Raw genomic sequence first — 27,477 nt, forward strand, 5'->3', positions numbered from 1 at the left:
GGGAAGGCTGTGGGACCTTGTAGGATTATGTGCAGGAGGATGGGAGGTGAGGTTATGTATGTGGCTGTGGGTAGCTGGGAAGCTGGGATAGGTAGCAGGTGAATTTTGGTGCCATATATGGGTATCGCGGTATCCTGCAGTGGTAGGGAGGAGAAGAGAGATCCAGGAATTGTGCAGCAAGATTGATTTATTTAATTATTTTACAACTCTTTTACAGACTTTTTTCTTCATAGTCTAACTGGACAAAGGATCAGCCACCCCTTGGGGTGATTGGCTAAAATCCTAAAACATCCATTGTCAAAATACTTTTCTACTGTACCATAAACAAACCTCTGCAAGGTCGCAGGTGTTCATAGTTTATAGAACTCTGCTATTATCTTCCATGAGAGAGGAAAAAATCTCACAGGACTGAAAGAAGCAAGAGAAATTCTTGCTAGCAGCATATTTGTATCCACATATGGGAGCTGAGGAGATTTGTGAAACAGAACAAATGCATATAATGCTGTGTATAATATCAGATGTAGATGGTGAGCACTGAGGTAATGGATCACAAAAGTACAGGACAAATGTAAAAAGGAATGCTGAGCACATGGACAGTCGTGTCAGAAATGTATAGAGCTGCTGTGGTGTTAAGGTGCTGGCCTAGCTGGTCCCTGAACCCTAGCTAGATGTTTGTGAGGATTTCTGCAAAAAACCCCAAAAACTCCTACTTCAAGCCCACCAACTTATTGTCACCACTTGATTTTGGCATGCTAAGTTCCAAATGCATCTTGAGTGCCAAGCTTATTTTTGACTGTGCTCTCTTTCAGACCATGCTCTCTTGGTATCTGTGGTAGTTGGATGCTGGCTGGCCTCCAAGTGCTCACCAAAGTTGCTCCATCACCCCTCCTCAGCTGGACAGGGGGAGAAAAAATACAGTAAAAAGCTTGTGGGTCAAGATAAGAACAGGGGGAATCACTCCCCAAGTACAGTTAGAGGCCAAACAGATTCAACTTGGGGAAAATTCATTTAATTTGTTACCGATCAAGTCAAAGCTGTATAATAAGAAGTAAACCCAAATCTTAAAATATCTTTCCCACACTCCTCCCTTCCTCCTGGGCTTAACTTCACTCCTCATTTTCTCTCCCTCCTCCCTCGCAGTGGCGCAGGGGAACAGGGAATAGGGCCTGAGATCACTTCATCATAGCTGTCTCTGCTGCTCCTCCCTCCTCAGAGGGACGATCTTCACACTCTTCTGCTCCAGTGGGATCCCTCCAACAGGACACAGCCCTCCATGAACTTCTCCAATATGAGTCCTTCCCACAGGCCACAGTTCTTCACAAACTGCTCCAGTGTGGGTCCCCCACAGGGTCACAAGTCCTGCCAGCAAACCTACTCCAGTGTGGGATCCTCTCTCCAAGGGGCCACAGGTCCTGTCAGGAGTGTGCTCCAGCGTGGGCTTCCCATGGGGTCACAGCCTCCTCCAGGCATCCACCTCCTCCAGCAAGGGGCCCTCCATGGGCTGCAGGTGGATAACTGATCTATCCGGAACCTCCACGGTATTCATCCCAGGCTGCAGGGGAATCTCTGCTCCAGTGCTCGTAGTACTTCCTCCCCATCCTTCTCCACCAACCTGGGTGTCTGCAGGGCTATTTCTCTCACATATTCTCACTCCTCTCTCCTGGCTGCTGCTGCACAGCTTCCACCCCCTTCTTAAATATGTTATTCCAGAGGTGTTACTACCATTGTTGATTGGCTCAGACTTGGCCTGTGGTGGGTTTGTCTTGGAGCTCTCTGGCCTTGGCACTATCAGACATAGAGAAAGCTCCTGGCAGCTTCTCACAGAAGCCCACCCCCACCAAAACCTTGCTATGTAGACTCAATGCATTATCAGAGGATGAAAACCATCTGAAACGGAAACCACAAAAAAGAAGCATGCTCTTCATTGACTAGAGTCAGTTGACTTTAGTCCACTCTAATATTTTTAGTTTGATTTCCTTGGGAAGTGAAGCCTAGCTGATAGTACATGTGTATCTGTTTGTCCATATGTTGTTCTTCCTCCTAATAACTTTTCAGTGCAACCAATTTCAACCACATTTAAAAGAGGGCGGAAGGCTAAAAAGTAACTTATTCCTGTATGTCTCTTAAAAACTGGTGATTAGGTAATGCTCCACTCCCTCCATAGGGGAAAACATGTGAGTTATGTAGGTGGTACATGGCAGCAGCCAACCAGGCTAAGGCAAGTGTTGCCTTGTGTTTTTTCTTTCATTTTGGTCCACTAGGAAGCAAGACTAGCCATAGCATGGATTTCTGATTCCTACAGGAGGTTTCACAGGGGGCATGATGGGATCTGGCTTTTATTAGAGCAGGGGGATTTTTGAGGCAGCAGACAGGAACCCACGGGGAGGCAGGCTTGGTGCGTTCTGTTCACAGAACAGCTTGCTCTACAGCAGTCTAATAAGAAACACTTCTGAAACGGCATCATTAGTGATGAGAATCCTACAGACCTTCCCTACATGTGGACACTCACCTTTGCTTATCCACACCCTCAATGTGTAAACTGAAGATTTGTGTCCTTTAGTGTTGACATCCTCATAGGCTGCCTGGTGACCACAATGAAGGCCACAATGTGGCCTGAAGAGGGGCCATAGGGCTGGGTGGGCAGTCCAGCTGGGCTGTCACACTGTGTCCCAGGGACTGGCCTCAGAAGCTGTGCACTCACACTGCCTCCACGTCCCCAGCTGCGAAAGGACACCCTTTTGTGAAATGCCTGGAGAGAGACTGATGAAAAGCCCTGTGTGAATGTTAAGCGGTACATTGTTACTGGTGTTCCTCTGACTGGAGGCAATTATTTTAGGGGGAAATGGAGCTACAGGAGCTAACTACTCCTTGAGAAAAAAAGTTGGTACTACATATGGCAGGAGGAACCTGTATTTGAAGGGAGAAGGGTTGTGGGAGAAGCCTTCTGTGAGCAAATGATTGTTTTTCAAGCTGTATTTCCCTTACAGAAGGATTCTTTCTGGTCCCTCTGAAATTGTGCAGAAGTCACAGGAGATCCAGCAAAGATTAATGCAGACTGATGCTTGCTATTTTTTCCTGGAGGCCTTGGCAGCTCTGTAATTACAGTCGGTGTGTCTGAATCTCCCTCTGGCCCCTGTGTACTGCCCGGCAGTGACACCAGCATCAGAGAGACCCTTGCTTCAGAATTTGTCAAGCAGAACTCTGCTGAGAAACCAAACCTGCCCTGCCGTGCTTCTTGTTGTGGCGATGAGGAATATTCCTTCGCTGAATTGCCTCCCCATGTGCACTGGAGCTGGAACCTCAGGGGCTCTTGAGCCCAGAATGGCTCATAGACTGTGATCCAAGAGATACATTTGTAGAGGAATGAGGGAACCATATTTCTATAGCATAACGTATATGTAGTTATATATATATAAATGAAATAAATGAGCTGGCTTGCAACACTAGGTGGCAGAGGTGGGATCTGTTCTGCTCTGAGCGCTGTCCTATAAGGCATTGCTTGTTTAAGTACAGTCGCATTTAGTTGGAGCTGCAGGAGAGAGACAGAGAGATTCTCTGTGTTTACAGCCAGCCCAGGCTACGGTGGAGCATCCAACCTGGCCCTCCCTTTCTCCAGCACTTGAAGGGGAGAGTGCGAGGTTATTTGGGAATCTGGCCACCGCGGGTCAGCTTGCACTGTGACTGGATTGTCAGAGCTGGCAAAGCAGAGCCCAGAGGGACTGAAGGGAGACACGAATCCCATTTTCTTCGAGAGGAGAGAAGAGGGGGAAAAAAAAAAAAAAAAAGATAAATTGAGAGAGAGAGAGAGAAGCGAAGAGACGGAGAAAAAGGCAGAGGAAGCGGAGCGAGTGAGAGAGAAGCATGAGGACCTACTGGCTGCACAGTATCTGGGTGCTGGGATTCTTCCTGTCCCTCTTCTCCTTGCAAGGTATGTGGTGAGTTCTTTCTTGCAACCTCCTCAAACCCTTCTGCTTTAATTGGGGCTGATGGACTGAGGATGGCCTGAAACATGGAGCTGGAAGCTGGAGCTTCCTCTCCCCCCCTTTTCCCCTCCAAACCTCCCCCCCCCACCCCCCCTTGCCTCAGGAAATAAGCCAAGGAGAGATCGCTGCTGGTGAATCCTATGGTTAGAGGGCACTGCATGTGACTGACTTTGCTGCTGTATTTATGCTTTTGCAGAAGGGGAGTTGGTGGGGGGAGTACAGTTAAGATTTGCGAAGGAAAAGAGTGGTGGGTGAAGGTGGGTATCCCCTCCATCCACAACCGCTGTTTCTCGGCACTTTGGGTCACAAGTACTGATTCTCCTCAATTCTTTACCTTCCTGAGGAGATAAGTGTTAAGTTTCTTTTGTTTTTTGTTTGTTTGTTTGTTTGTTTCGTTTTGTGGGTTTTTTATTTTTTTTTATTTTGGTTTTGTCCAGAGAGGGGGAGGTTAGAGGAATCTCTATGCCTCTGGTCTGTCTGCGAAAACACTATGTCCTTCCCCTCTATACCAGGGGGAAAAAAAAAGGAGAGAGAGAGTGATGGAGGAAAGACAGGAGAAGAAAATTTGTTGGGTATGGGGTTTTGTTCAGTGGAGAATTGCCAGCTGGGTTTCTTGCTTTAAGAGCCAAGTGTGAGTATGGAATTTAGTTCGAAGTGATGACAGGCATGTTAGCTGGTTTTGAGATGCTTTCTGTAAACAGGAGTTAAGGGTTAATGCATTCCATGCTGTATGTATTAATACATGTCACACATGTCCATATAATCATAGCCTTCAAAACTGCAGCTTGTGCATGATCCACACTCACTCACACACATCTGTGGTCCTTCATGAACACACACATGCGCACACACACACACTCTCAGGGATGTAGCAGGCAAGATGAATAAACTCACTCTGGCACATACAGTTCTAGCTCCCTAGCACATGCAATTCCTGGAGAGTCTGCTTCTCTTGTGCTCATGTTCTCCCTTCCCATTGTCCCCCCTCCCTCCTTCAAGCCTCCATCCTGATCACTAGTGTTCGAGGTTGCTTGCATATTAAAATCCCTTGCCTATCCTGCTGCACTAGCCTTGTAAGCCAGTGTGTGCACACATATACACACACATAGGTGAATATATAACTAAAGAACATAGATATACTCTATCTGGCCTACTCTGTGCCTCACAGTCTTGCATTCGCAGTGAGCTGCACGCTCAGAGCGCATCTCGCTCACACATGGCTTTTTACACAGTGCTTTTTTATCACTCTAGTACATATTAGTGCAGGAGTGCCGTGCATGGAGATATGCCAGTCACAGCATCCTCACTTCCCCTTAGCTCCTACTTTTACACACAGTCTTGCATGCACTGTTCTCTTCTATTTTTTGTCTACTAAGCAAATTCCCGTACAGGCAGGCTCCCTGTCACACACATGCTTTCTATTGCAGCCTCACACCTGTCACTCCTGCAAGCCCTCACTATGAAATCCCTCATTTTTTGCCACCTTCTCACATTTACTGAGTGCTCCTTTTCATACAGTCTCACTTCTCCCATTTCTGGGTCTCATACACACGCTTTTCACTGTCACATATTTTCGCTCAACTTACACTCTCTGAAGTCTGGACTGTGAATCCAACACCAGCACCTTCCAGCTGACTTCCTTCCTTGCTGTGAAGTGGCTATTTCTGACAGGGAAGGAGGATTTTTTCCAGCACGTGGGTTGTACATGGGGTAAGAGGAGAATCGATACCTGTGTAACATAAGTAGATAATGTCAGCAATGAAGTTGTGTAGCTTGATGTGAACTTCCCCCTGCCCTGGAGGATTACACAGAGAGCTGTCAAGAAAGATGGACATTGGTCAATCACGTTGACTCTGACCATTGCCTGTCTTTCTGATGCATGTTTCCGTAGACCACGACGCTTGCTCCACGCAGTGTTTTCAAGTCACAAGCCTTCCCTGAGTTGTGGCCAGAGCATCCCGATGCTAGCACAGCCAGGATCTGTTTCGGTCTGTCCTTATTGATGGAGCTCATGCCAGGGTACAGGCGTGGCCAGGCTTTTACCTTCTGTTTTAGTGAGTTAGTATTGCCACAGTTGTATCAGCCACATCTATTCTCGTTTTGAAGGCTTCAGGGAAGGTCTTTTGAGGTCTGTGTTATCACGTACGCTCTGAGAAGGCAGAGGCAATACAGTTGCCCTCCCTAGGTTTTGAGATGGGATAGGGTGGTGTGGTGTTGTCTGAGTGTTTGCAAACCTGGAGATGCTTTTTCTACTGCTCCCAAACTTCTGGCATGAAATAAACCAGAGCACTGCTGAATCTAGTTTCATAGCAGTAATTTCCTTTCTCTGAAGGGTGAAAGAATGGGGAAGCAGGAATACCGGGGCTGCATGGGAGGAGCAGGGCACTACCTGAAGCAAGACTGAAGATATTTGAAGGAGTTAAAAAGGAGTGGGAAAGTATTGTGTCCTTAAAAAGACCCAACAAACCAACAAAAACACCCTGCAATATTTCTTTCAAATTATTTGTCTTTCACTGAAAGCCGTGGTAACAAGCCTTGAACACTCCTCTAACCCTGCTGAGCACAACTCTGTGGAGCTCTTACCCCAGGAAATGGCAGTGTCGGCTTTGACAGGCAGCAGCCCCAGTCAGAACGCTTCCAAGACCTCGGTGAGCACATCCCTCCAGAGCCAGACAGCTGAGCCTACACCTCTGCGAGCTATCCAAAACTTGTCCGTGCCATCTCTCCCCTTTCCTCGCTGTCCACTTGGGGGTGTACCGGTGAACGCAAAAGCAGCTCGTCTTTCTCCGCTCTCCCAAAGCCACCAGGCGTGGGGGAGAAGGGGAGCGCTGCTGGCACTGCCGAGCCGAGCCGAGGCTGAATAGCAGGCACTGGGGTGCAGGGAGGAAGCGCAGCTGAGCCTGGCAGGAGAGCGGTGGCTCCTCGGTGCCAAGCGGCCAGCGCAGGCTGCCTCCTCCAGCGCCGCTGCCAGGCAGGATGCAAAGGGCTGCCTGTCCCCCGCCTGCCTGGCCTCAGGGGCTTTGGCACGGAGTCAGCCTTTGCTCCTTCCCCCCTAGGTTAGATGCTCCAAGTCCTGCACAGAGGATTTTATTTTATTTTATTTTTTTCCCCCCCCGATCACTAGATTTCCTCAATTTTGTGGCTTAGGATTCTTGCGTTTTTCTCTGCTGCTGCACTTCCAGTCCCCTTTGGGAGGCAGGTGGCTCGGAGGCGGGATGGTTGTTCCTCCTGCATGGTGCACTGGCCTTCCTGCCCTGTGGGGGCCGGAGGAATAAAAGTACCTACACAGCCCAGCACTGCTGGTGGGTGGGATTTTCTAGGATTTTCTAGTGGCATGCTGCAGCTTCTCCCTCAAATGGTTTCGTTTCTTAGCACAATGTACCTCAAAGCTTCTGAAAGAGATCAGATTGTTGAATTGGACTGTAAAGATAAATTTTTCTTTTCCTTTTTTTTTTCCCCAAGTCAAAAATTGGGTGCATGAGGATGAGGAGGAGAAGCAGATGATTAGGGTATATAAAAACTTGCATTTAGATAATTTAGAAGAATTTTGTGTTTATGTTTGCACTTTTACCTACTATTACTCTAACTTAGCTATCAATATGAATATTAATTTTTATTTCCTCACCCTGAGCACTTTATTTAAAAAAATGAACGCCTTGACAAATTATACGTTTCCTTCAGCATTGCTTTAAATTGAAAATTCTTCTAAACAAATTCTTTCCCTTGAAAAATAGCAGCTGTTTCAAATCAGCAATTTGCTAAAAAAATCCCAGCTTGTTTTAATGAACCTCCCCTACAACCCCACCTAATTGGTTAATTGTAGAAGACTTTGTGTTTAAAAAAAAAAAAAAAATTAGATGCCTCCACAGCCAATTTAGTGAAGGAGATGGTTTAGGAAAGGGCATGCAGAACTGGCCTGCATAGTACTGGGAGCATTTATTTATAATGTATTTTTTGAGCTGCTCAAGGGTGTTCTTAAATGGGGAATGAGTCTGATGAAAGAAATCACAGAAGCAGTCGGGTAAGTGGAATAGGATGCTTTAGGTTGGCACACAGTACAAATGTTATCTGTAAAGTCTCATGTTCTATAACATTAGTGGGCAGTGCGGGTGTGAAAAATGATGTGTTTGTTAATGCGTGAGGTATGCGCAGTCTATATGGATGGAAGCGTGTACCCGAGTGTTTCTGTGCTGATAATGTGTAATGGATGGGGAGAAGAGAGGGAGGAGCAGCCCTGTGTGTGCGAGTGCTGACATTGTGGTGTATGGGGAACAGCGTGGGGCGATTGTGATGCAGTTGGATAACATTTAGATACTGCCAGCTGGAGAGAAAAAAAGACTTTTCCTGCTCTCCTGAATATACTTTTCATCCTATCTGTTTCCAGTTCTCTCTCCTTGAGTAAGGCAAGGGAAACTCTCACAGGCTGGACTGTATTGATCAGGTGACAACTCACTCAGCTGCCTTGCATTCTCTTAAATGATGAAGAGATTCAATACTAAAACTAAACACTTGTAGGCTTAGTATAAGGAAGAAGTAGAGAAGGTTTTTTATCTGGACACACGGAGCATTGAAAAGGTATCCCAAATGTTTCTTCCAGTTCTATCCCACTGATTGCCAACCATTTGTGTCAATAATTACATGAGTAAGAACCAATTTCCTCTAGCTGTTATGAATCTCAGCACTCAGCTACCTGCTCAGAGGGCTTTGTTATGATAAGAGAAATTTTGCTTTGTCTTTTAGTCTCAGAGATCCTTTCTCACACAGGAGTTTTACTAGTTCTGTAACAAAGAATCCAGCTCCCAATGTTTTCGGGCACTCCTTTTCAGCCTTGCAACCCACTTACGTGTATGCTAATGGTCTGAGGAGGAGCTATGCTCTTTTATAGCTACTGCTTTCACTTCCTCTTTTCTTCCACTAGCAGTAGAGCTTCTTCTAGTTGGGATGAGTAATACAGCTGCTCTTATCCTAGGCTGCTGGCATAGCCAGTGTTTTAGGAGTGCATACCCTTTCTGTTTGCCACCTGTGCCTCCTGTAAGCCTTGAGTGAGCCCAGGCCCCTGCCTTGCTGGTGGGGTCTGGACCCTTCCCCCAGCATATTTACCCTGAGCAAGACTGAGTGGCTCAGGAATAGGTTAGACAAGGGATGTTGATGCACAGGGCCTGCAGCAGCAGGTGGGTGTTGAGTGCAGCTGCCTGGAGAGGCTTGTGGGGCTGGGCAGGTGATGAGGAGCTGTAGCACTGCTTCCTTTCCTGTGTGCTGTACAGTGAGGACAGATGGCAAAAGCTGATGAAGAGTAAGGGCAAGGGATGCCCTTTTTCTGGGTGCATCAGAACACTTGATGGGGTTTCTTGTGGAAGAGGATCAGCCGAGGTGGTTGTTGTCTGATGGAGGTTGTTAAAGGACTGAATGATCTGAGTGAAGTCTACAATGGTACCAGACAAAGATATCCTGGAAGAGTCTGGGGAAAATCTTTGACGTGTGCCTTTGAACACGGAGACCAGTGTTTTGCCAGGTATTGTCTCCTTTGTGCATAGGGTGCTGCTGGAAGGATGCAGGGTTTTGCTGTCTGTGGTCCCCACATGAAGCTTTGCCTCTTTGGTATCCCCTTTTCCTTAAAAAGGTGCACAACAGTTTCATTTGCTGTTCACACTCAAAGATTTTGGCAGCTGATGTGCTCTTCCTGCTGTCAAATTATCCATGATAAAATCAAAAATATCCAGCACAGCACAGACCATCCTGTCCCTCTCTGAGAAGGAGCTAAGGGTGTGTGTAGGTGAGCATGTGAGACACAGCCCTCTCCTGGTGTCAGCGAAGGGCAGAGATCCCTGCTGCCAGCATAGAAGGGAAGAAAAAATGCTGGGAGTACATGGTTCTTACAGAAATAGGCCCAGGGAAAAGAAGCCCAGGCTTGATTCTGTGCTATGCCATTGCACTGTGGTGCTTTAGCTGATGGAGAATTTCCTGGAAACTGAGATATTTCCCTGTGAGTTCCCTCCAGGAGGTTGCCTGCCTGTGTGGCTGCATCGCCCTGCTCACCTGCATGGAAAGAAAAGGAAAATAGCACTACAGGGGCTGCTACCCTAATTTTTCTGAGCCACAGGAGTATTCTGTCTCACAGTGAAGTGTCTTGCTGGCCATATCTGCTGTTTTAAAGTTCCCAGGGAAGAAATTCTGCATGACTACATGCTGAGGGAAAGGGCCCTTTACACTAGCCACGCCTTTACACACCCACAAGCACAAAATAGGATTTTTCAGTGGTTGTCAGCCATAGAGGTACTGGACTTTGAATGGTACCTCTGGGAGGAGATACTTTTGCTTTAAGCCAAAACCCTTCCTCTGAAGCCTGCCTTATCATGCTATCTTTTTTTAATAAAACAAACCAACCCTTCAAAAAAACCCACAACACACCAACCTGTTAATTGGATATGTTTACCCTTGCATTGCCTCCAAAATTAAGTGTAATCACAGCTGTGGGCTCAGAGTCTGGCTTTTGCAGCCCCTAGGTTTTATAAAGCATCCAAAAGAAACTCCCCTGAAGACGATTAGTTCTTGAAATTTGTTTCCTTCCCTAGAGTCTGCCTCTGTGTGACCTCATGGATGCAGGTTTCTGCACTTCCTTCTGGTTTGGCAGAGCTGTCCCACAAAAAGGGTGTCCCTCTCCTTTTTCTGGAGATGGTGATTGTGCTGTTGGGAGGAGGAAGATGGTTGGCGGGCAGGCCATGAGCAGTGGGATGAGGGAGGGAGGAAGGGAGCAAGCAAGGAGACAAACGAAAGGCTGTGGGCCTTTCCAGCTGGGAAATCAATAGCATATGAGTATGCAATGTAAGTGTGTAATCACAGCTCCCTCCCCTCTGCCCCTTAGCACTTACATTGATGGGGAGTTGCAGGCCAGAACCAATTAATCCTTACAACCTGCTAGGACAATAACTATTAATATTCTTCTGCATGCACTCTGGTTGCTGCACCTGCTTAGAGCCTGGCTGTGCTTGACCCTCAGCAGTTGACCCAAAGTTCCACCAAGAGAGCAAGAGCCTTTCTGATCATGAGCCTTGCAGCCAGTGCACTGGTACCTGACTTCCCCCTGTGTGGATGTTGGAGAGGCTGACTGGGGGGATAAATACTTGAGTATCTGAAAAAGGAGCGATTTGCTGGTAAGGTTTTGCCTGCAGGAAGAAGGGGTTATTCAGAGGGCCATCTGTGGAATTTTTGATGTGTAAATGTGTTTAGACTTTTGTCATGCTGGTACATCATCATATGATGAGTATCTCCTCTTTGCCTTGTAAAGGTACCTTGTACAATGGGATCAAAACATCCAGTTTCATTTGTGCCTGTATACGTGATCTGTGCATAAAGGTATGGCCCTTGAATAGCTCTTCCTTGGCTTTTGGGAAGGTGCATGGATGGAACAGAAGATTATATATATGCATGCACATGTATTTGAGTGTGTGCATGTGACAGAAAATGCATAACCTGTGTGGTAAAGATGCTTGAGAAATGTTAACAAATCTGGTCTAGAGTTGTGTTTTGTGCAAGGGACTTGTCATGAATGTTAGTGCAGGAGGTAAACGCAGCCTGATTTCTGATAGGAGTGTCTGTGTAGCTATGTGTGCTTTTGGAGTGACCATTATTCATAGCACATTTGCATCCTATCTTGACACGGCAAGAGATTGTTGCAGTGAAACAGAATTGTTTCTGTGGCTTGGCTACCCCTCCTCATCTTTCTGTGATAGCCCCAGTGTAAGGTGGCAACTTAGTCACGCTTCGGTCACCTGGGCAGGAATACAGCCTAGAGAGTGGAAAGGACATGTTTGACTCCTACACTTTCACAAGAGAGTTTCTGGGAATAGAAGGAAGAGGATAAAAGGAGGCTTTCTTACGTGTACAAGTTGCATTGTTTTTTTAATGAGACCAACATACTCAAAAATAGCACGACCTGACTGAGCCCACCTTCCTTATTTTATGAGCTGGATGCAGCCTGAAGCAGTAAACCAGCCACTCTGTACTCTGGCTGCACCTGCATTACCACAGCCTTGCTGGTTTAACTTCCTCAACAGCACAGGCTCTGCCCAGTGTGGCTGTCTTCTGTCCGGTCTCAGCTTGGGTAGCTGAGCAGGATCAGGTGTTCTGAACTTCTAGATCTCTTGTAGAGGAAAGGAAACTATTTTTCTGGAAGAGTTGTGCTGTATCGAGGTTGGGGTTTTTATGAATGGTAATTTCTTGGTGATTCAAAGAAAAGAAATTGATCATGCTATCCCAGGTGGTGTAAGAGGTGTCTAGTCTAGGCCAGCTAAGGGAAGGAAGGCAGGAAACAGTGGGAGCTGAAGTGAGGATGCATAAGCTCCCCTCCATTTTCATGTATCCTAGGTGCCTACAGGTGACTGGTTTGTGTACTGTCCAGCAGCCACTGAGCTGCAACAGATTGGAATGTTGATAAAAAAAAAGTCTAGCTGCAGCATGAGGTAAATGAGCTGTGGCATTGCCTCAGAGGGACCTAGAGCTACAGTCAGCAGTACAGTCTTCCTTCTCCTTTGGCCTGCTGTGTGCCTAGAGAAAAGAAAGAAAAGGCCATCCTGGCTGGCCTTGCTCTGTCTATCCTGATGTAAATCTTTGTAGCAGTAGCCTTTTCTTCAGGCTTCAAGGAACCTCACAAGACCCCACATGTAGGCTCTGCTCATCCCCTGGTCAACCCCAAGAGTTTTTGGTCTCTTTCTCTTCTTCCTGCTGACCGAAATGAACCAAACCACCACAAAATTGAAACAAGACAGACCTCAAGCTCTCCTGGATGCTGAAGCTTTGTTGTAGCTGCTGTGAAGGAGGAATGGCCATGTGAAACATATTGGGGAGACAGAAGATTTCAAGGCTCTGCTTTCTTTGCCATGCACAGGAGTAATAGCTCTGTAATTCTTTCAGACCTGGGGATGCTAAGTGAGAAGAGGTTTTGAAATTGTTACAGGGAGAGGCTTAGGGTTGCCCTGATCTAGAAGAAACCTTCTTGTGGAGCTGCCACCTTTCCTTGGTGCAAATAATGCCAAGGTTGTGGGTTTGATCCCCATATGGACCATTCACTTTAGAGTTGGACTCAGTGATCCTTGTGGGTCCCTTCCAACTCAGAATATTCTGTGATTCTGTCTTGAGAGCTGGCAGGAACCTTGACAGGTTTCTTTATGAACTCTTTCTCAAGTTCTCCAGAAGTTTGTTGAAGCAAAGAAAAGATCTTTGCAGAATGTTTCTGCTTCACCAAAATGATATTTTTCTAATAGAGAATAAAAAGATGTTTTGTTGGAAAAATTCCAACCTGAGTTTCAAGAACAGATTAAGGCACAAGTGCTTAAAAGCTTTCCTGTGATGTGTTATCTGCTGTCATAAGACTACATCAAATTCTCAACTGTCATCTAAAACAAAAAAATTCTGAAAACTGTGGCCTTTATTGGTGTTATTGAAAACTTGAAAATTAAACCTGAGTGCAGCCAGTAGCTGGTGTCTGTCTTGAGTGTGCAGGCAGCTGAAAGTGCTGTACTGAAGATCTGCTCTCACTTTGTCTGGAACTGGATTTCCTTGGAAGAGACTCAGCTGATGTTACTGTGGAGGAGGGAATGTCCAGTGAGTGGAAGTCGTGTCCTGTAGCGATGCTGTGTCTGAACCAGAGGACGAACATATGCATGTGTCTGTGTGTGCATGGCATGTGCAGGGCCTGTGCTGTGATCACCAGAATTACAGTCTAGCCAGATAACGAGCTGTTGTTGTTTACAGCGCTTGGTTCCGGGCACTTCAATTCCAGAAAGATGTAAACAAAATTAGAGGGAATTCAGAGGATTGCAAGGAGAATGATTAAGGGGCTGGAGGGACTGACTTATGAAGAATGCTTGTGAGAGCTAAATATATAGCTGTTTTGGCTAAATGACTAAAGAGGAGCTATGCTAATGATGTAGGCATACTGGGAAGGCATGAAGAATTGTCTAGTGTGGACTCAGAGCTAGAAGAGTCTCTCATGACAGAAAATTTGGAGGAGGAAAGAAAAAATTGACAGGAGAGGAAGAATACTTAATGGAAGAAAGAGATTAGGTGGTGATACAGCTTTGTTAAGAATCATGGTGGAATTGCTGTCATTTGGGATAGCTGAAGTTTGGCTGGGCAGAGCCCTGGAGAATAATCCATGCACTACAAGCTTGAAAAGGCCCCTTGAGAGACAGTCTAGATGCCTTAATAGATTTTTATGCTGTCATTAATTTCTGAATCGCAGCTAATACTTCCAGTCTGACAAAGAGCCATATTCTTTAAAGCGTTTTTCTTTCTTACCTTGTATTACTTCTGCTGTGATGCAAATACCGGTGGAAAACATGTGAGGAAGTCTTCTGCTATATTAACAATTGAAATCCTGGTTTTATCAGCTGCTTAACTCAAAGACCTTTTCCCACTTTTCTTTTGGTGGAGCGTTCATTCAGATTTGTCTGATAGGTGTGAAGAGGCAGCCTGCTGGATGCCCAATAAGGTGAAAACCCAGTGTCTGTGACTCTGTCCTGTGAGCTGTGTTGGGCTTTGACAGGTTCCACATTGACACACACGATACATATATGCTCTGCTCTTTCTCTACCTTGCGCATTTTCAAAATCGGTAACTGAACACTGGACTGGTCCCTTCAGTCTCAGAAGCTGATGTGGTGGAGTTTGTAGCGTTCCTGGAATGGCACAAGAGCTGAGTCCTCCCAGGGCCATCTGTGAGCTGGGGGGAGCTGGGCCTGTGAGGGAGACAGCAGTAGAACAGGATGGCAGGAGATTGCCAAGCTGATCAGTGGCACGTGGGGATGGCCCAGATGGTTTGCTCTTGTCTCACCTACAACATGAACTGAAGAGTGAAAGTGAGATGGGTGGTGTTGGCTGCTTGGTTTAATGGGAATGGAACAGACAGAATTGAGAGCAAGTTTTGTAGTGGATGCTGGCTGGCTCCATGGACTTTCAGAGGTAAAAGGTATTGCAGCTTGAGTGAAAGAGCCAGGATACATAATGGGAATTATCCAAACTGAAGATTATTTGTGCCATGGATGCAGACCCAGAGAGAGTTCATCATAGTTTATTAGCTCAGGTACAGCACTATGCAAATTGCAATCTGTTTCCTGGGCGGGAAGCAAGGAGCACCATTTTGCATTGCATGCAGTCTAGACTGTTCAGTGTTGCTGGATCTTTCCCAGTCAGTGCGAGGCCTGTTTGAGGGCCTCAGCAGCCCAGCAGTGCCAGGGAACAAAACGTGGAGATAGCTGACTCTGGATGGAAATTGATGCTACTCAGCTTGGACATTTTGACTAGCCTTGGTATGTTCAAGGTTGCTGCTGGTAATGACAACCTTACCACATGTACCCCAGCAGGGTGGGAGAGCTCATTAGCTCAGATGTGGTGCAGTGGGAGTGCAGCGGGGCTCTGGCTCTGAACCAGAGACAAGAAACATTGTAGACTTGAGTTGTCTGCACTGAATGTCTTTATTTTTCATGTTGGAATCTCCTGTTTAAAAAATATGTAAGCCCTGGAAAGAATAAAATGTCCCTCCTTACCTGCCCCCCCCCCCACCTGTGCATTAGGTAGAGATTCTGCATTTGTCCCAGAATGGGAAAACTGGGAGATTTGAGAAATTAACTAAAATATGATGAAGTGGAGAAGGTTAGAAATTCCAAAGGTGATAATCTGTGTTGGCAGATATGAGTTGCTCTTGAATGGTAGGATGCCTGCTCATGGAGATGGAGAACTTGGAATGTAGGTTCAAAGACCAATGGACTTATTGTTTACCCTGTATTATTTTGGCAATTTGCCCTCTAGTGGCACAACTCATCAAGGGAGGTGGAGTACTACTGCTCCTACCATTGGCAGTGTCACCTAAGAGAAGGGACTATATGTTCAGAGCCCAAAGGATGGGGCCTCTCAGCTGTGGCTCAGTGCAGAGAGAGGAATGGGGTGAGAGCAAGATAATTTGTGTAGTAATTGTGTTTTTTGCACGCAGGAAATTGATTTGTTACAGCACCTTTGAGTAATTGTTCCGTAGGATTTTGCTAATCTCATTCCAACCCTGGCAGAACATTTGTCGCTTTGCACCCAGCAGTTAAATCCGAGTGTGATGCTGCCACCTCCTTTAGTTATTGGGGCAAAGACACAGCAGCAGGAGACCTTGAAATACGTTCCTGCAACTGGGTGTACAGGATGGAGCTCTGGGTCCCCTGTCTGGGTTGCATGAACTGTAACTCTGAAAGGAAGAGAGAGACCCAGAGTGCTACCAAGAAGAGGACAGTTGGTGGCAAACTTGTGGTTGTATTGCTGTGTGCTGAACTTCTGGAGAAAATCCTAAGCTCTTCAAAGCCAAAACCAAAACCAACCTAGGAATACATTTTCTCAAGCTTCTGTTTAGGTATCTAACAGCAGCAGTACCTAATAGCAATGTTCACAGGAAGGGAAACTCTTCTCAAAGTAAATTTTCTTTTTTTCTGCAATTCACATGTTTGAACAAAGTAAAAAAAGTGGATTGATGCTATATAGTCACTACTTTTGTTAGTAGCCAGAACTGGTGCTGTAAAAATGATTGCGCAAATAGTAAAAGGAGAAACTTACTGGGAAAAATATGGTTGTTTTATGAAAACTGTTACAAAGAAGGATTTCTCATGCCTAGGATGGGCTTTTAGAAAGAAGTGGAGACTGAACCCAAGCCAGTACCATATAAGACATTCAAATCTATATTTCTGCTCCAAAATAGAGCAGGATCTGGAATGTGGTTATCCCACAGTTCAGAAAGCACATTAATCCCTCAGCTCTGGCCTTTTTTTGGAGAGGTCTAATTTTTCTCTGTAGTTGCTGTTTTAGCCACCACACATGTTAGAGTTAGAGCTCTGCGACTTCCACCATTCAGTGGGGTTTGCATTAAGTGCTAAATAGGAGGTGAGCAAAAAAAGTCTGCACCTACCTCACAGACATAGGTAAAGAGGCTCACATGCCAAAGGCACCCCAGTCCCAGATCTCTGTTCCTTGGCTTTCTGCACTGAAGGCAGACCAGGGAAGAGCCCCTGCTTGTCCCAGCAGATGGCTGAGAAGCGCTCGTTGGCACTGTGAGCAGCAGCACAGCCCTTGCAGGTATCTCAGCAGCAGTATTGGGGACGATGGCCACAGAAAGAGAGCTGACGCTGTGTAATGCCCTTGCCAGTTTTGGAGGTGGGCATCTCTGATGCATTTGTAAAATGTACAGTGTGGTGTCTGCCCTGCAGTCTCCAGTCAGTGTGGCCAATTTCTTTTTGCTCCTGATGTTGGCTCGCTGCAGCTGCAAGGAAGGGGAAAGCATGGCACTTTTCTTTCATCTCTCTGCATTAAACTTTCACCACATATCCCACTTCACGTTTTCTACTTCTGCTGCTTTATGACCAAAACAAGAGACCGAAGATGTACTTGTAGTAAAACCAAGTAGTCCAACAACTTCTATGATGTCTACCTCCTGCCCTAGGGTGATACTGACAGGCTATGACCTAATGCTTTTTAGAAACCATCAATTCTGCACTGGAGTTTGAGTTCTGCTCTGTAGCCTTATTTGTTGTTGTGGGGTAGAAGATTGCCTAACCCCTCTTCAATGATTTTTTGCTTTTGGGGAGTTTTTTGTGTGAAAAAAACAAAGGAGGAAAAAAAAAACAAACTGTATGGGCTATTTGTCTGTTTTAGGTAGACCCGAAGTGGAGTCCCTAATCCAATTTCATGGAGCAGAGACTTCAGGCTGGATTTATGCTGTCTCTCTCTAGGAGGTTAAGGATGTGTCATTCAGTTTGGTTATCCTTGGCAGTACTTGTTCCAACTTGAGGCTACAGAAATCCTAAACTGGTATATGTTTGTGAGGGGAAGAGAAAGGGGATGAGTTGCACCACATGTCCTTTGATAAAAGGTAGTTCTGCCCTCCTGAGTGAGGGGTTACCTTTACCCTTCTGCTTTTTCCCAGCACCGTGAAAGGCAGTTCGTTCCTGTCTTGTTTGTATCTCTTGTTGAGCGTACTCCAAACAGAGGATCTTTGATCCACTCCAAGCAGATTTCTTTATGGGGTCTGATCTGGGGCTTAAGGATTGCATCTTGGAAAGTCAGGCCCATGGTTTAGTTTGCAGAAACTACAGGACCAGTGATGTGAATGCAAGAAATAAAGCATCTACCCGGATTCTTGGATCCAATAGTGTCTTGCGGTGCAGGCTGGCAGTTGGAAGAAACACATTTTCATGCATAAATTTGGGTACCTTTGAGTTGCAAATGACTAAGAGACAATAAAACACACATTGCCACTTTCATGGAGACACCTTTAAAGCCAGGGCTGCTCTTTCAATTAACTCTGCCGTATGTGGCCAAAGTCGACAGTGCATAAAACTTTGATAATCTCACATTTTAAAAATGTATCGGGAAGTCTCATTCGTATATCTTCACTGAAAATTTCATGAATTGCACATTTCCTGGTGTTAGATGTTCAATAAACTTAAATTATGCAGCAATTTACATCTAGAAGATTTGCTTTAAAACTGAAGACTGGCTACTTCACTTCTGGGTTGAGAACAGCTCTTTCTTTTTATGCCTCCAACAATTAGCATGGGGGCTTTTGTTCAGAAATCTTTGGAGATGTGAACTGACCACTTAGTAGGAAAAACTCTGACATGAGGGAGATGTGAAAGGTATCAGCAAATAGCTGGACACAACTGTATCCCTCTTGTTTGAGCCTGATGTTGGAGTTTTGTTCATTTCATGGGCATCAGTACTGGATCTATCCAGAAATTTTCCAGCAAGATTTTTTTTGTATTTTAATGTTTTTTCAGCTAATTGGGAAACTTGAGATTAGAGGGAAGAGCAAACTTGAATGAAACCGGTTTGTGAAATCCCAGATGGCAGTTATTAGCCAAGAGTACTTCCTGTACAGAAGGAGTCAGGTTGTTGGGGACATCTCCCTAGATCGTAGAGTCTCGAGGTGAACTCCCAGTTTGAGAGGATGACAATATGGGGTGTTCTGTCCATTAATGCAGATGAGTTCCTGTAGTACCCTGCTCATCTCAAGCAGTGCTTTATTTCTATGCCCTATCCCAAATTTGTGCCTTTATCTGAGTGACCTCAAAGGAATAACGTGCAGTGTGAAGAGGAAGACTTTAAACAAAGCTCTCTGGAGCTATTTCCTCCCTTTCAGTAATCTCATTTCAAAGCTTTTCATGGTTACCCAGCTTTCTCATCCTCCTCATCCTTACTGCAACCAAGCTGAGAGTATAAACAAGTCCTACCACACTCCAGCTTTTCCATAAATGATGTCTATGCTCAACTACAGATGAAGAGTAAGGAAGAAAAATCAGAGCCTGAGGAACCAATGGCAGTCCCAGGACAGCACTGGTGCTGACAAGCATCCATTCTCAAGCTGATCTGTTGACCATGACAATGATGGTTTGTAGGAGAGGCATCGTAAAATTGCCTGAAATGTCTCAAAGCAGTGCTTCTAATCAGGAGATAGCTTTGAGTTTCTCCTGCAATACTCCTTAGTGATTTCCATCACCAATCACGTCTAAGAATAGAAAGAAATAGGATGCACAATATAGTTTTGTTTGACATCAACTAAAAAAAACCCCAAAAACAAACAAACAAACCCCCCTGGGCCCTGTTAATCTCAGCTGACCATGTAGAAACCAAAGGTTAAGATATTTCTCTAAAGTTGCCATCTAGGTTGGTGGCAGAGCAGAACCTGGAGGACTCATTCTCTGTCCTGTTCCCTTGCACAGCACTCGTTTGTCTTGTGCAGTACTTCCCTAGTTTGAGTCTCCCTGGGCAGGGCAATGGGCAGCACTGCTGACAGAAAAGGTGAAGGAGAGAGCTCTGAGGTGCAGGGAAGTGGTGAAGGAGAGAGAGGCTCCCTGATGTCTATAAGGAAGATGTCTGAAGGAAGGAATGGGGTGGATTTGACAATGGTGTGGGGAGGAGGGGAACAGAAGTGCCTGACAAGCTTTTGAAGCTCTGTTTGCTTAATGGGAGCTCTTGCAAAGACACAGACTGCGTAAGCCATCAAGAGAAGATGGCTTCTCCCAGGGCCCTTGCAGCTGCACCAGGCTATGATAACAGAAATTAACTTCATCTCCTTTGTCTTGCTTTCCAAGAGCCCCAGAATAGTAGTTATGAAAACACTGCTGTTTAATATTGTCTTTGATCGAGCAATCCAACGGGAGCCCTGGGCTTGTTCAGCTCGGCTTTGTTAGTTTCAGACCCCAAGGCAACAAGCCGTTGCCTTCAAAGCCCAGGCAGGGCTGCGTTAAGTGTGAGGCGTGCAGCAGAAATCCCAGTTTGTCAATTCAAATGGCACTCACCTAGCAGCAGTGCCTGTATATTTAGATCCACAGCAAAATGTGGGAAGCAGGGCACACAGTTATCCCCTCCGGAAAGAGCCTATCTCAGGAGCCAGCAAGCAAAGCAACACCCTCAAAAGACAGCAACACAGGGTGGATCTTTCCTGTTATTATCCAGTTTTAATATGCTGCCTTTTTTTATTTGCTGCCAGCTGGTCTCCCAGTACAGCCAGGCAGCGTGTGATGCATGAGGACAGCATCACTGGAGAAGAAAGTTTCCATTCATCTCTTTCACCTCCCTACTGTAGATGTGCATCTTTCCTCTAACTCTGCCTTGGGGACACTGCATGTACACCTTGTCCAAGACCTCCATTCTAGGGGGTTATAAGCACTGCAAGTCACCAAGCCTCTGATTCAGCTCTCAGAGATATTCGCTACTCAACCAGCAACCAGTATGAAGGCAGCTACTGAAAAAGGTCCATGCTAGTGGTGGTGTGCAGGAGTGCTTGTGAGAACCAGAAGGGTAGGAACAGCTCATCTGTTTCCAGATGGGTGGTTACACGAATGCACCATAACCCATGGGGACCCAAGTGCGGGGACTAATGGTCTCTCTGCAGGCAGTGCTGAGATGGAACTATGTGCTAAGGAAAGGACTGGTGCACTTTTTTTGTTTAGTCTCTTTCATTGCTCAGTTATGAGACTCGTTCTACTTTGTGTCCCCCTGCACATAAAACAGGGATGTGGTCAGCTTTCGTTGGGTAGTTGTATGGGGCTCATGAAAGTTATAAGTAGGGCAGTGACTCTTTAGATGCATGGAAGAGCCCACTTGTCAGTTTACTGGGGACAGATGACCATGGTGCTTAACCTCAATCTTCACATCTATGTAAACTACATCTAGAGTAGGTTTGATTATGAAATGTCCTGGAACCTGTTGTGCTGCTTTCCTCTTATTATGGAAACTGTGTGCTCCCACTGAAATAAAGGAGCACCAAAGGTATAATATTTTAGATATACATTTTGTTGTAATAAAATTTGGAAAGTTGGAGGAGCCTCAGAAGCAAGTAGTTTAGTGATAATATTTCATGTGACAATGATAACACCTGCCATTACTGCAGTCAAGGTAAGATTTAGACAGGCCATATAAACACTTCAGGTATATGTTCTCTCAAATCTGACATAAACAAATGGATGTTCTGTTTCCAGAACCAGGTGTTCCTGAGCATTGTTAGAGAAAATAGAACAAGGATCTCCTTTCTGTTCCAGCAATGCTTGTCCTAGTACTGCATGTTGTTTTTTTATGTGCAGTGATGCTTGACACCTCTCTTCAGTTTAGCAGGCAACTGAAGGGACTCACCCTACAGTGTGCTCTCATGTATATTTTAGGAAGGATCAGAAGAAACTGGACAGCAGTTGAAGCTTTTCTGAGATTCTGGTTGGTTGCTTGCCTCTTGAAATTATTGCTGTTTCTCTGATTGTGTCCCAGTAGGACTTCTATTTTCTTCTCTGTACCATGTAAGGCAACACAGTGACAGTGAGAACTTCATTGATCCAACTAGAAAGAGGAACATAAATGAGGGCAAAAAGTTGTGTTGTTTAAAGGTAACTGAGAACTGCAGAGGTGGGAGTTGCTTTTGCTGTGGTGAAATAATTTATGTTCCCTCTCTGAACCTGCTCAAAAAGTGACCATGGTTTAGAAAAAGCTCATGCAAGTATGAGTAACCCAGGGCTTAGTGCTAAGAGACAAATCTTTGGGGTTCCCATCTAGTTTTGTTGTTAATAGGAACTACTCCTGTCTCAGCACGTCAATATCCTCTTCTGTTAGAGGAGCAGAGGGACTCTGTAGAATTTTAAGAAGAGGTTTCAGATGATCAAATGATGGAGAAGTACAAAGTTCTTCAGATTATGAGTTACAGGAGAAAAGATTCAGCATGTAACTTCTAGCTTCAGTCCTGGGTGCATAGGAGGTGGATGGAGGGTAAAGGAGGCTGGAAATTAAAATAAGCCAATATCCTAAACTATATTTTAATTGAATTTTCAATATCTTCACCTCAGATGCTATCATAGCAGGCATTAAACCCATGCACATTATTCTGTAACTGTATACTATCTACAGTAAAAGCACCAGCTATTAAAACGGGAGAGTATAAAAAGCTCTTTCAGTATGCCTTCGAAATTGCTCAGTACTGTTGGTTATGCAATATTTTCTATTTTTGAAAGCTTAGAAGCCTGGAATTAAGTAGAGGAAAAGCCTTTTTAGGTTGGCAAGGCAGTTCCTCCCCACTTGACCAGTGCAAGCTCTTTCAGTACAACGACAGTTAAAATCAGCCCCCTCGTATCCATGCTGTTTAATTACAAAGGAAAGCCACAGCATTTCAGAACAGAAAGATATGGGCTTGTTAAGATACTGGACTGATCCTCAGGGGGAGCTGAGCTTAATTCCTGCCTTTGCCACAGGCTCTCTTCAAGTCAGTCAATTAATCAGGTTGTGCCTTGGCTTACCTGTCTACACAATGAAAATGAAGACAAAGGAAGTTCCAGCCCCATCTTCTCCCATACATAAAAGATGCTCTCTGTGTGATGGGTCCCAATCTTCTCTCTATTCTTTTATTGCTGTTTGGTATAAAGGTGTCTTCTTTCTAGGAGGGAAGTTCAGTTGATCTGTGCTTTCTTTTTTCAATGTTTCTCTAGCTCCATAAATGTGGTACTATACTGAGTTGAGCTAAAACAAAGCCTTTGCCATAAGAACTTGCACAAGTTAAATCTATGGGATCATTCGATCCGTCTTGTCAATTGTGCTTACCTTTACCTTGTGGAGCAGAGTGTTAGTCTGTGACTAGCTAAGGATGTGATTGAATTTTCATTATAAGGCTAATATTTGTTCCTTGGTACTCATCACAGACAATACAGAATTAGTCAGTTTGGGGGATGACTTAGCAGTTTTGTAATGAAGTCAACTGGATGATATTTTCCTGACTTTTATGTGTAAAAAACCACACATGATATATGCAATTTTATCTGTATTATAAATATTAATGAAAGCATAAAGAATTTCTTTCCACTTTTATTTGTAGTAACAACAAAGGAAAACGGAGAGAAGGCGAGGCATTTTATTTTCCTGGAATTGTTGACTGCAGATGAACACAGTTGGATCAAGATGAGTTGACTAGGTTTTAATTTTAAAAGTTAGGATTCCAAATAATGAGATCAAAATGGTTCATTGACTTGTTCCAGTGAACAACTTCTTGAGGTTAGGCTTTCATTAAAAAACTATGTAATGTTGTCTTTAACACTGTCTCTATCCCTTTTCCCATATCAAGAGGAAGTTTGCTCTAACCACAATTCCGTGGAGGGATCTGTTATTGGTGAAAGGCAAAAAGTTTCCACTAAATGCTAATTAGAGAAGCTGATTGGAAACTGCCACTTTTGTAAATCGACATTTTTCAAAGACTCCTCAATCCCTGGGTCCTTTCTTTGGTGGGGGGAAAGGTGAGACAATTACCCTTCTGCTCTAACTTGCTACATCCAGGATAATGTGAGAATGATGGTCACCTCTCCCGTTTTGCTCTTCAGACATCAAAAATCATGGCCAGACCACTCCTCTGTGTCTCTCCTCAAAGTTTTAAAACCTGCAGCAGTGTTGGACCGGTGGACTGGCTGGATCACAGGAGAGTATAGATCATGATGCACTGTTGAATAAGGACATGCAGAAAGCAACAGAGAAAAAGAATGTGGAGAAAAGATCATAGGAAAGCTGGGCCCATTTGTACCTTTCCTGGCTGGCCAGGGTCACATCTGTGGCTTGCCGAATGTGTCGGAGTTTATTGCAACATCCTTTTAAAAGCTGCTATGCACCTCTTACCATTTTCATCTTTTGCAGGATGTCTTGGTGAAACAAAGGTCCTTCAAAACCACTCTCAACTAGGGTTGGCATTTTCTTGTGTTCACAGTAGCCTGATGAGACAATGTGTGGAGGTCGCCACACTTCTCTTGTATTTTGTAAGAGGAAGCAAAAATCTTCAATGACAAACTATTCTTCTTATATTTTGTGACAAAGACTGGAAGCAATTCTGTTCAGTCACTGAACTCACCTTGACTTCTCTCATGCAAATGCCATAACTCAGAAGTTCTTAAAACAGCGGTGTGCAGTGCACAGCCATTGCCTATGGATCTGTACCATCTGTGGTGTTTTCAGTTAACTGATGGCAAAGGTGCAGGGTATCACTGGGGAAATAAAAGGCAGGCTCTGGATTATCAATTCAGCAATTCTGGAGCAGTGGCTTCTTTGCCAGGAACAAGGCTTCTGTATAACTGGTCTACTGTGTAATTAGTGACTAATGGAACAACAACCGCCAGTATATTAATTGTTATTGTAGCTGTATACAGAGCATTGTTCTTGCTCTGACAGACATATAAATTGTGTGCAACTGTGTTGTCCTTTCCAGAGTAGCTCTCTCTAGAGTTAGGTGTCAATAATGAAATGCAGCTGTTCCTTGAGGACGGATAATGTTATCTCTAAGGGCTTGTCTAGGCAGAACACACGGGAAAGTTGATCTGAATTAAGTAACAAGGTGGGTTTCAAGTGGATTATGTAAAATGTATTAAACTGATGCATGCATGCAGACTTGTTTGGAATTAAAAATGGCCATCATTTGATTTTGTTTAATTTTCCTTTAAAGGGAATCCAACTAAATTGAATTAAAGCCACTTTAATGCTGGCTGAAAGTATGAACACTCATTTTCCTGTGATCCATTGTAAAAGTTCACCATGTTATTTTCCTAAGAAGAGGGCAAAGGTTCTCCTGGCATTCCTGGACATTGTGCTGAGCAAATGTGAAAGTTGCCTTAAGTATTCATTTTAACACTTTGAAACTCACTGTGAGTTCCATCCTTTCGTACTTTTCGGGTGTTTTTTCTTTTTTTTCTACTCTCCTCTGAATTCCCTGTACAACTAGTACAGAAGGCTAGTGAAAGTGTACATTTTAATTGTTTGAGGTTTTTTAGTTTGCTTTTTTTTAATCCTGGAGATTTAACTCTTCCCTGTAGTGAAATGGAAGCACAGAAAGGATAAGTAACTTCCCCACAGAAACCCAGCATGAGCTGCCTGTAGAATATAGCCCGAGATCTGCTGTAGCTGGCACCAATGTCTTGAGGCTCGAGATTTGTATGTCCACAGTCACTTGTTTGGATCCTCTTGTCTTTCTTAGAGGAAACCTTGATCTTAAGCTGCGAAAGAAACCTTTCACTCTCCCCAGTATGGGCAGCCTACCTGATGTGTGTGCTGTTGGACATCTTTTTGGAAGCCTTGCTGAGAATTGATGTTTCCATGGCTGAAGATCATCTCTTCTGACCTACAGCCTTAGCTGCTCACTGAGTCACACAGACAGACAGTGAGTTTGGGACTCTCATCACTGCGCAGTGTGGCTGAGCTCAGAGCATGTGAGAAGAGCAGTTGGAGTGTGGGGAGGAAGAAAGGCAAGCCCTGAGATCCCTTTGTAATGCAGAAAGCTTTTCATGAAGTCACGTTAAAATGAGCAGGCAGGCCGTGATTCGAAATGAAATAAACCTTAGGAGCCCTGGATTTTTAATGTACTGTTGATAAATGGATTCTGTTCTTATTCATCCCACTCTTGCATGATGAAGAAAAAAACTTCTTCTGTGAATTGACCGGCATTTCTTTCAACTCTACCTTTCTAGATAAAGCTGAAGTGAGCTCCCAATTTGGTGACTAGTTAATCCTGGCCAGGAGTTAGGAAGAGCATTGGTAATGACAGCCAGAATTGCATTAATGGAGGAGAGCTGTATTCAGCATATTCAGTGAAGAATTCCCCTTATATTTCTTGTAGCATAGTTCTACATTTCCTTAATACAACACACTACACTTGTCTAAGTACTTAAATCTGTATGGGCTCTCTTCTGTTTATTAGAAATAGCAGAGCCAATTTTTATACACATCATGAACAGTGTGTCAGAGGCTAATGAGAGCATGTATTTTGGTTTGGTTTTTGCTTTCATGAGAAAGGCAGTGTTTTCTTGAACATTAACAGATGCATTTCCAGTGCTTAACAATAGAACCTCAGCTTAAAAGGTTCAGGCATTGTTCAGATGCCACTGTCAGCTGGAGAGATGTCACCTAGAATAGAAGAGCCACAAAACTGCAAGTACAAACAAACCCCGTGCTGCAGCCTCAGCAGAGCAGCCTTTGTATTGGTTCTACATCTATGGGTTTGAACTTCTACTTTTTTGAAATACAGGTGAGGAGGTTTTAATTCACCCCAACTTTCTGTAGGTCTGTATTTCTGGCATCTCCTGTCTTTCAAGTATGCAGTCTGTTGATGGTCTCACTGGTTGCTTTGTCTTGTGGTTTGGATCTCGTGTTTAGAGAGTTGAGGAGGAAGGATGTAGCAAGCACCTGACAGCCAAGTGCATCAATAACACTCTGCCATCTTACACTCAGCCATCTTCTGTGAATGCCAATGGCAATCTGTGCTTGAGAAGTTTTCTCATGCCATATTGGTACGTTTCTAGTATTTTCAGGCACAGACTCAGCTTTAGGGTTTTGAGGTTAATGTGTTTGATTGTTGGTGTGCTGCTTTTATGGTCTTATTAGTTGTCATGGAGGTCATTATTAAGAGGTACCACCTTGCAGCAAGTCACATCCTCCTGTGTGCTCTATGTACAGGAGAGATGGTTGACTTGTTTTAAATCAGATATTGCTGTGAGGTCCTGTGATATGCAATGACTTTTTAATGAGAACTGTTTTATGGCCTAATAATTGTGAGGCCAAATTTCATTGTTTGTTTTCCAGATGTAAGAATCCTGGAAACATCCCCTGTGATTGCACAGTAATTAATTTGTACCCCAATCTGGCACACACAGCAGGTTTCTATTGTTTTAGGTAGACATCTGAGGCACGGGCACCCTGACTCATGAGGAGGAGGACAAGCTAATGCAAATACTGTGTCAATGGTTGCACAGAGCTTATAGGATATAATTTGCTGCAGTCTGACATACTCATGGAAATTGCCAAGAACGTAGTCTTTTGTTTTCTGTGCTGTAGTCCCAGACTTTTAAACTCTCAATTCTTCCACAGGGGAGATGTTGTTCTGCAGATTGCCTCAAACTGGCTGATACTGAGATTGTCTTTAGAAGAGACACTTTTTAGGCAGGTCAGAAGGCAGTCTGTCAAGTGAA

The 27,477-nt window shown here is 44.6% G+C and overlaps 1 protein-coding gene and 1 long non-coding RNA gene across 2 annotated transcripts in view; one reads left to right on the top strand and one right to left on the bottom strand.

Moving 5' to 3' along the window:
- Positions 1-987: 987 nt before the first annotated feature.
- On the bottom strand, positions 988-6,870 carry LOC116439248. The gene is made up of 3 exons (XR_004238107.1): positions 6,567-6,870; positions 5,570-5,712; positions 988-3,745 (listed from the first exon to the last, which is right to left on the bottom strand). It is a non-coding gene; the product is annotated as an uncharacterized LOC116439248 (long non-coding RNA).
- Positions 3,743-27,477, top strand: part of LSAMP (limbic system associated membrane protein) — a 1,003,861-nt gene continuing 980,126 nt past the window's right edge. Inside the window, exon 1 of the mRNA XM_032098511.1 lies at positions 3,743-3,928. Within this exon, the coding sequence (XP_031954402.1) occupies positions 3,862-3,928 (67 nt within the window). The 5' untranslated portion in view covers positions 3,743-3,861. The remainder of the gene's footprint in view (positions 3,929-27,477) is intronic.

Source organism: Corvus moneduloides, chromosome 2, assembly GCF_009650955.1.
Source record: "Corvus moneduloides isolate bCorMon1 chromosome 2, bCorMon1.pri, whole genome shotgun sequence".
Lineage (NCBI taxonomy): Eukaryota > Metazoa > Chordata > Aves > Passeriformes > Corvidae > Corvus > Corvus moneduloides.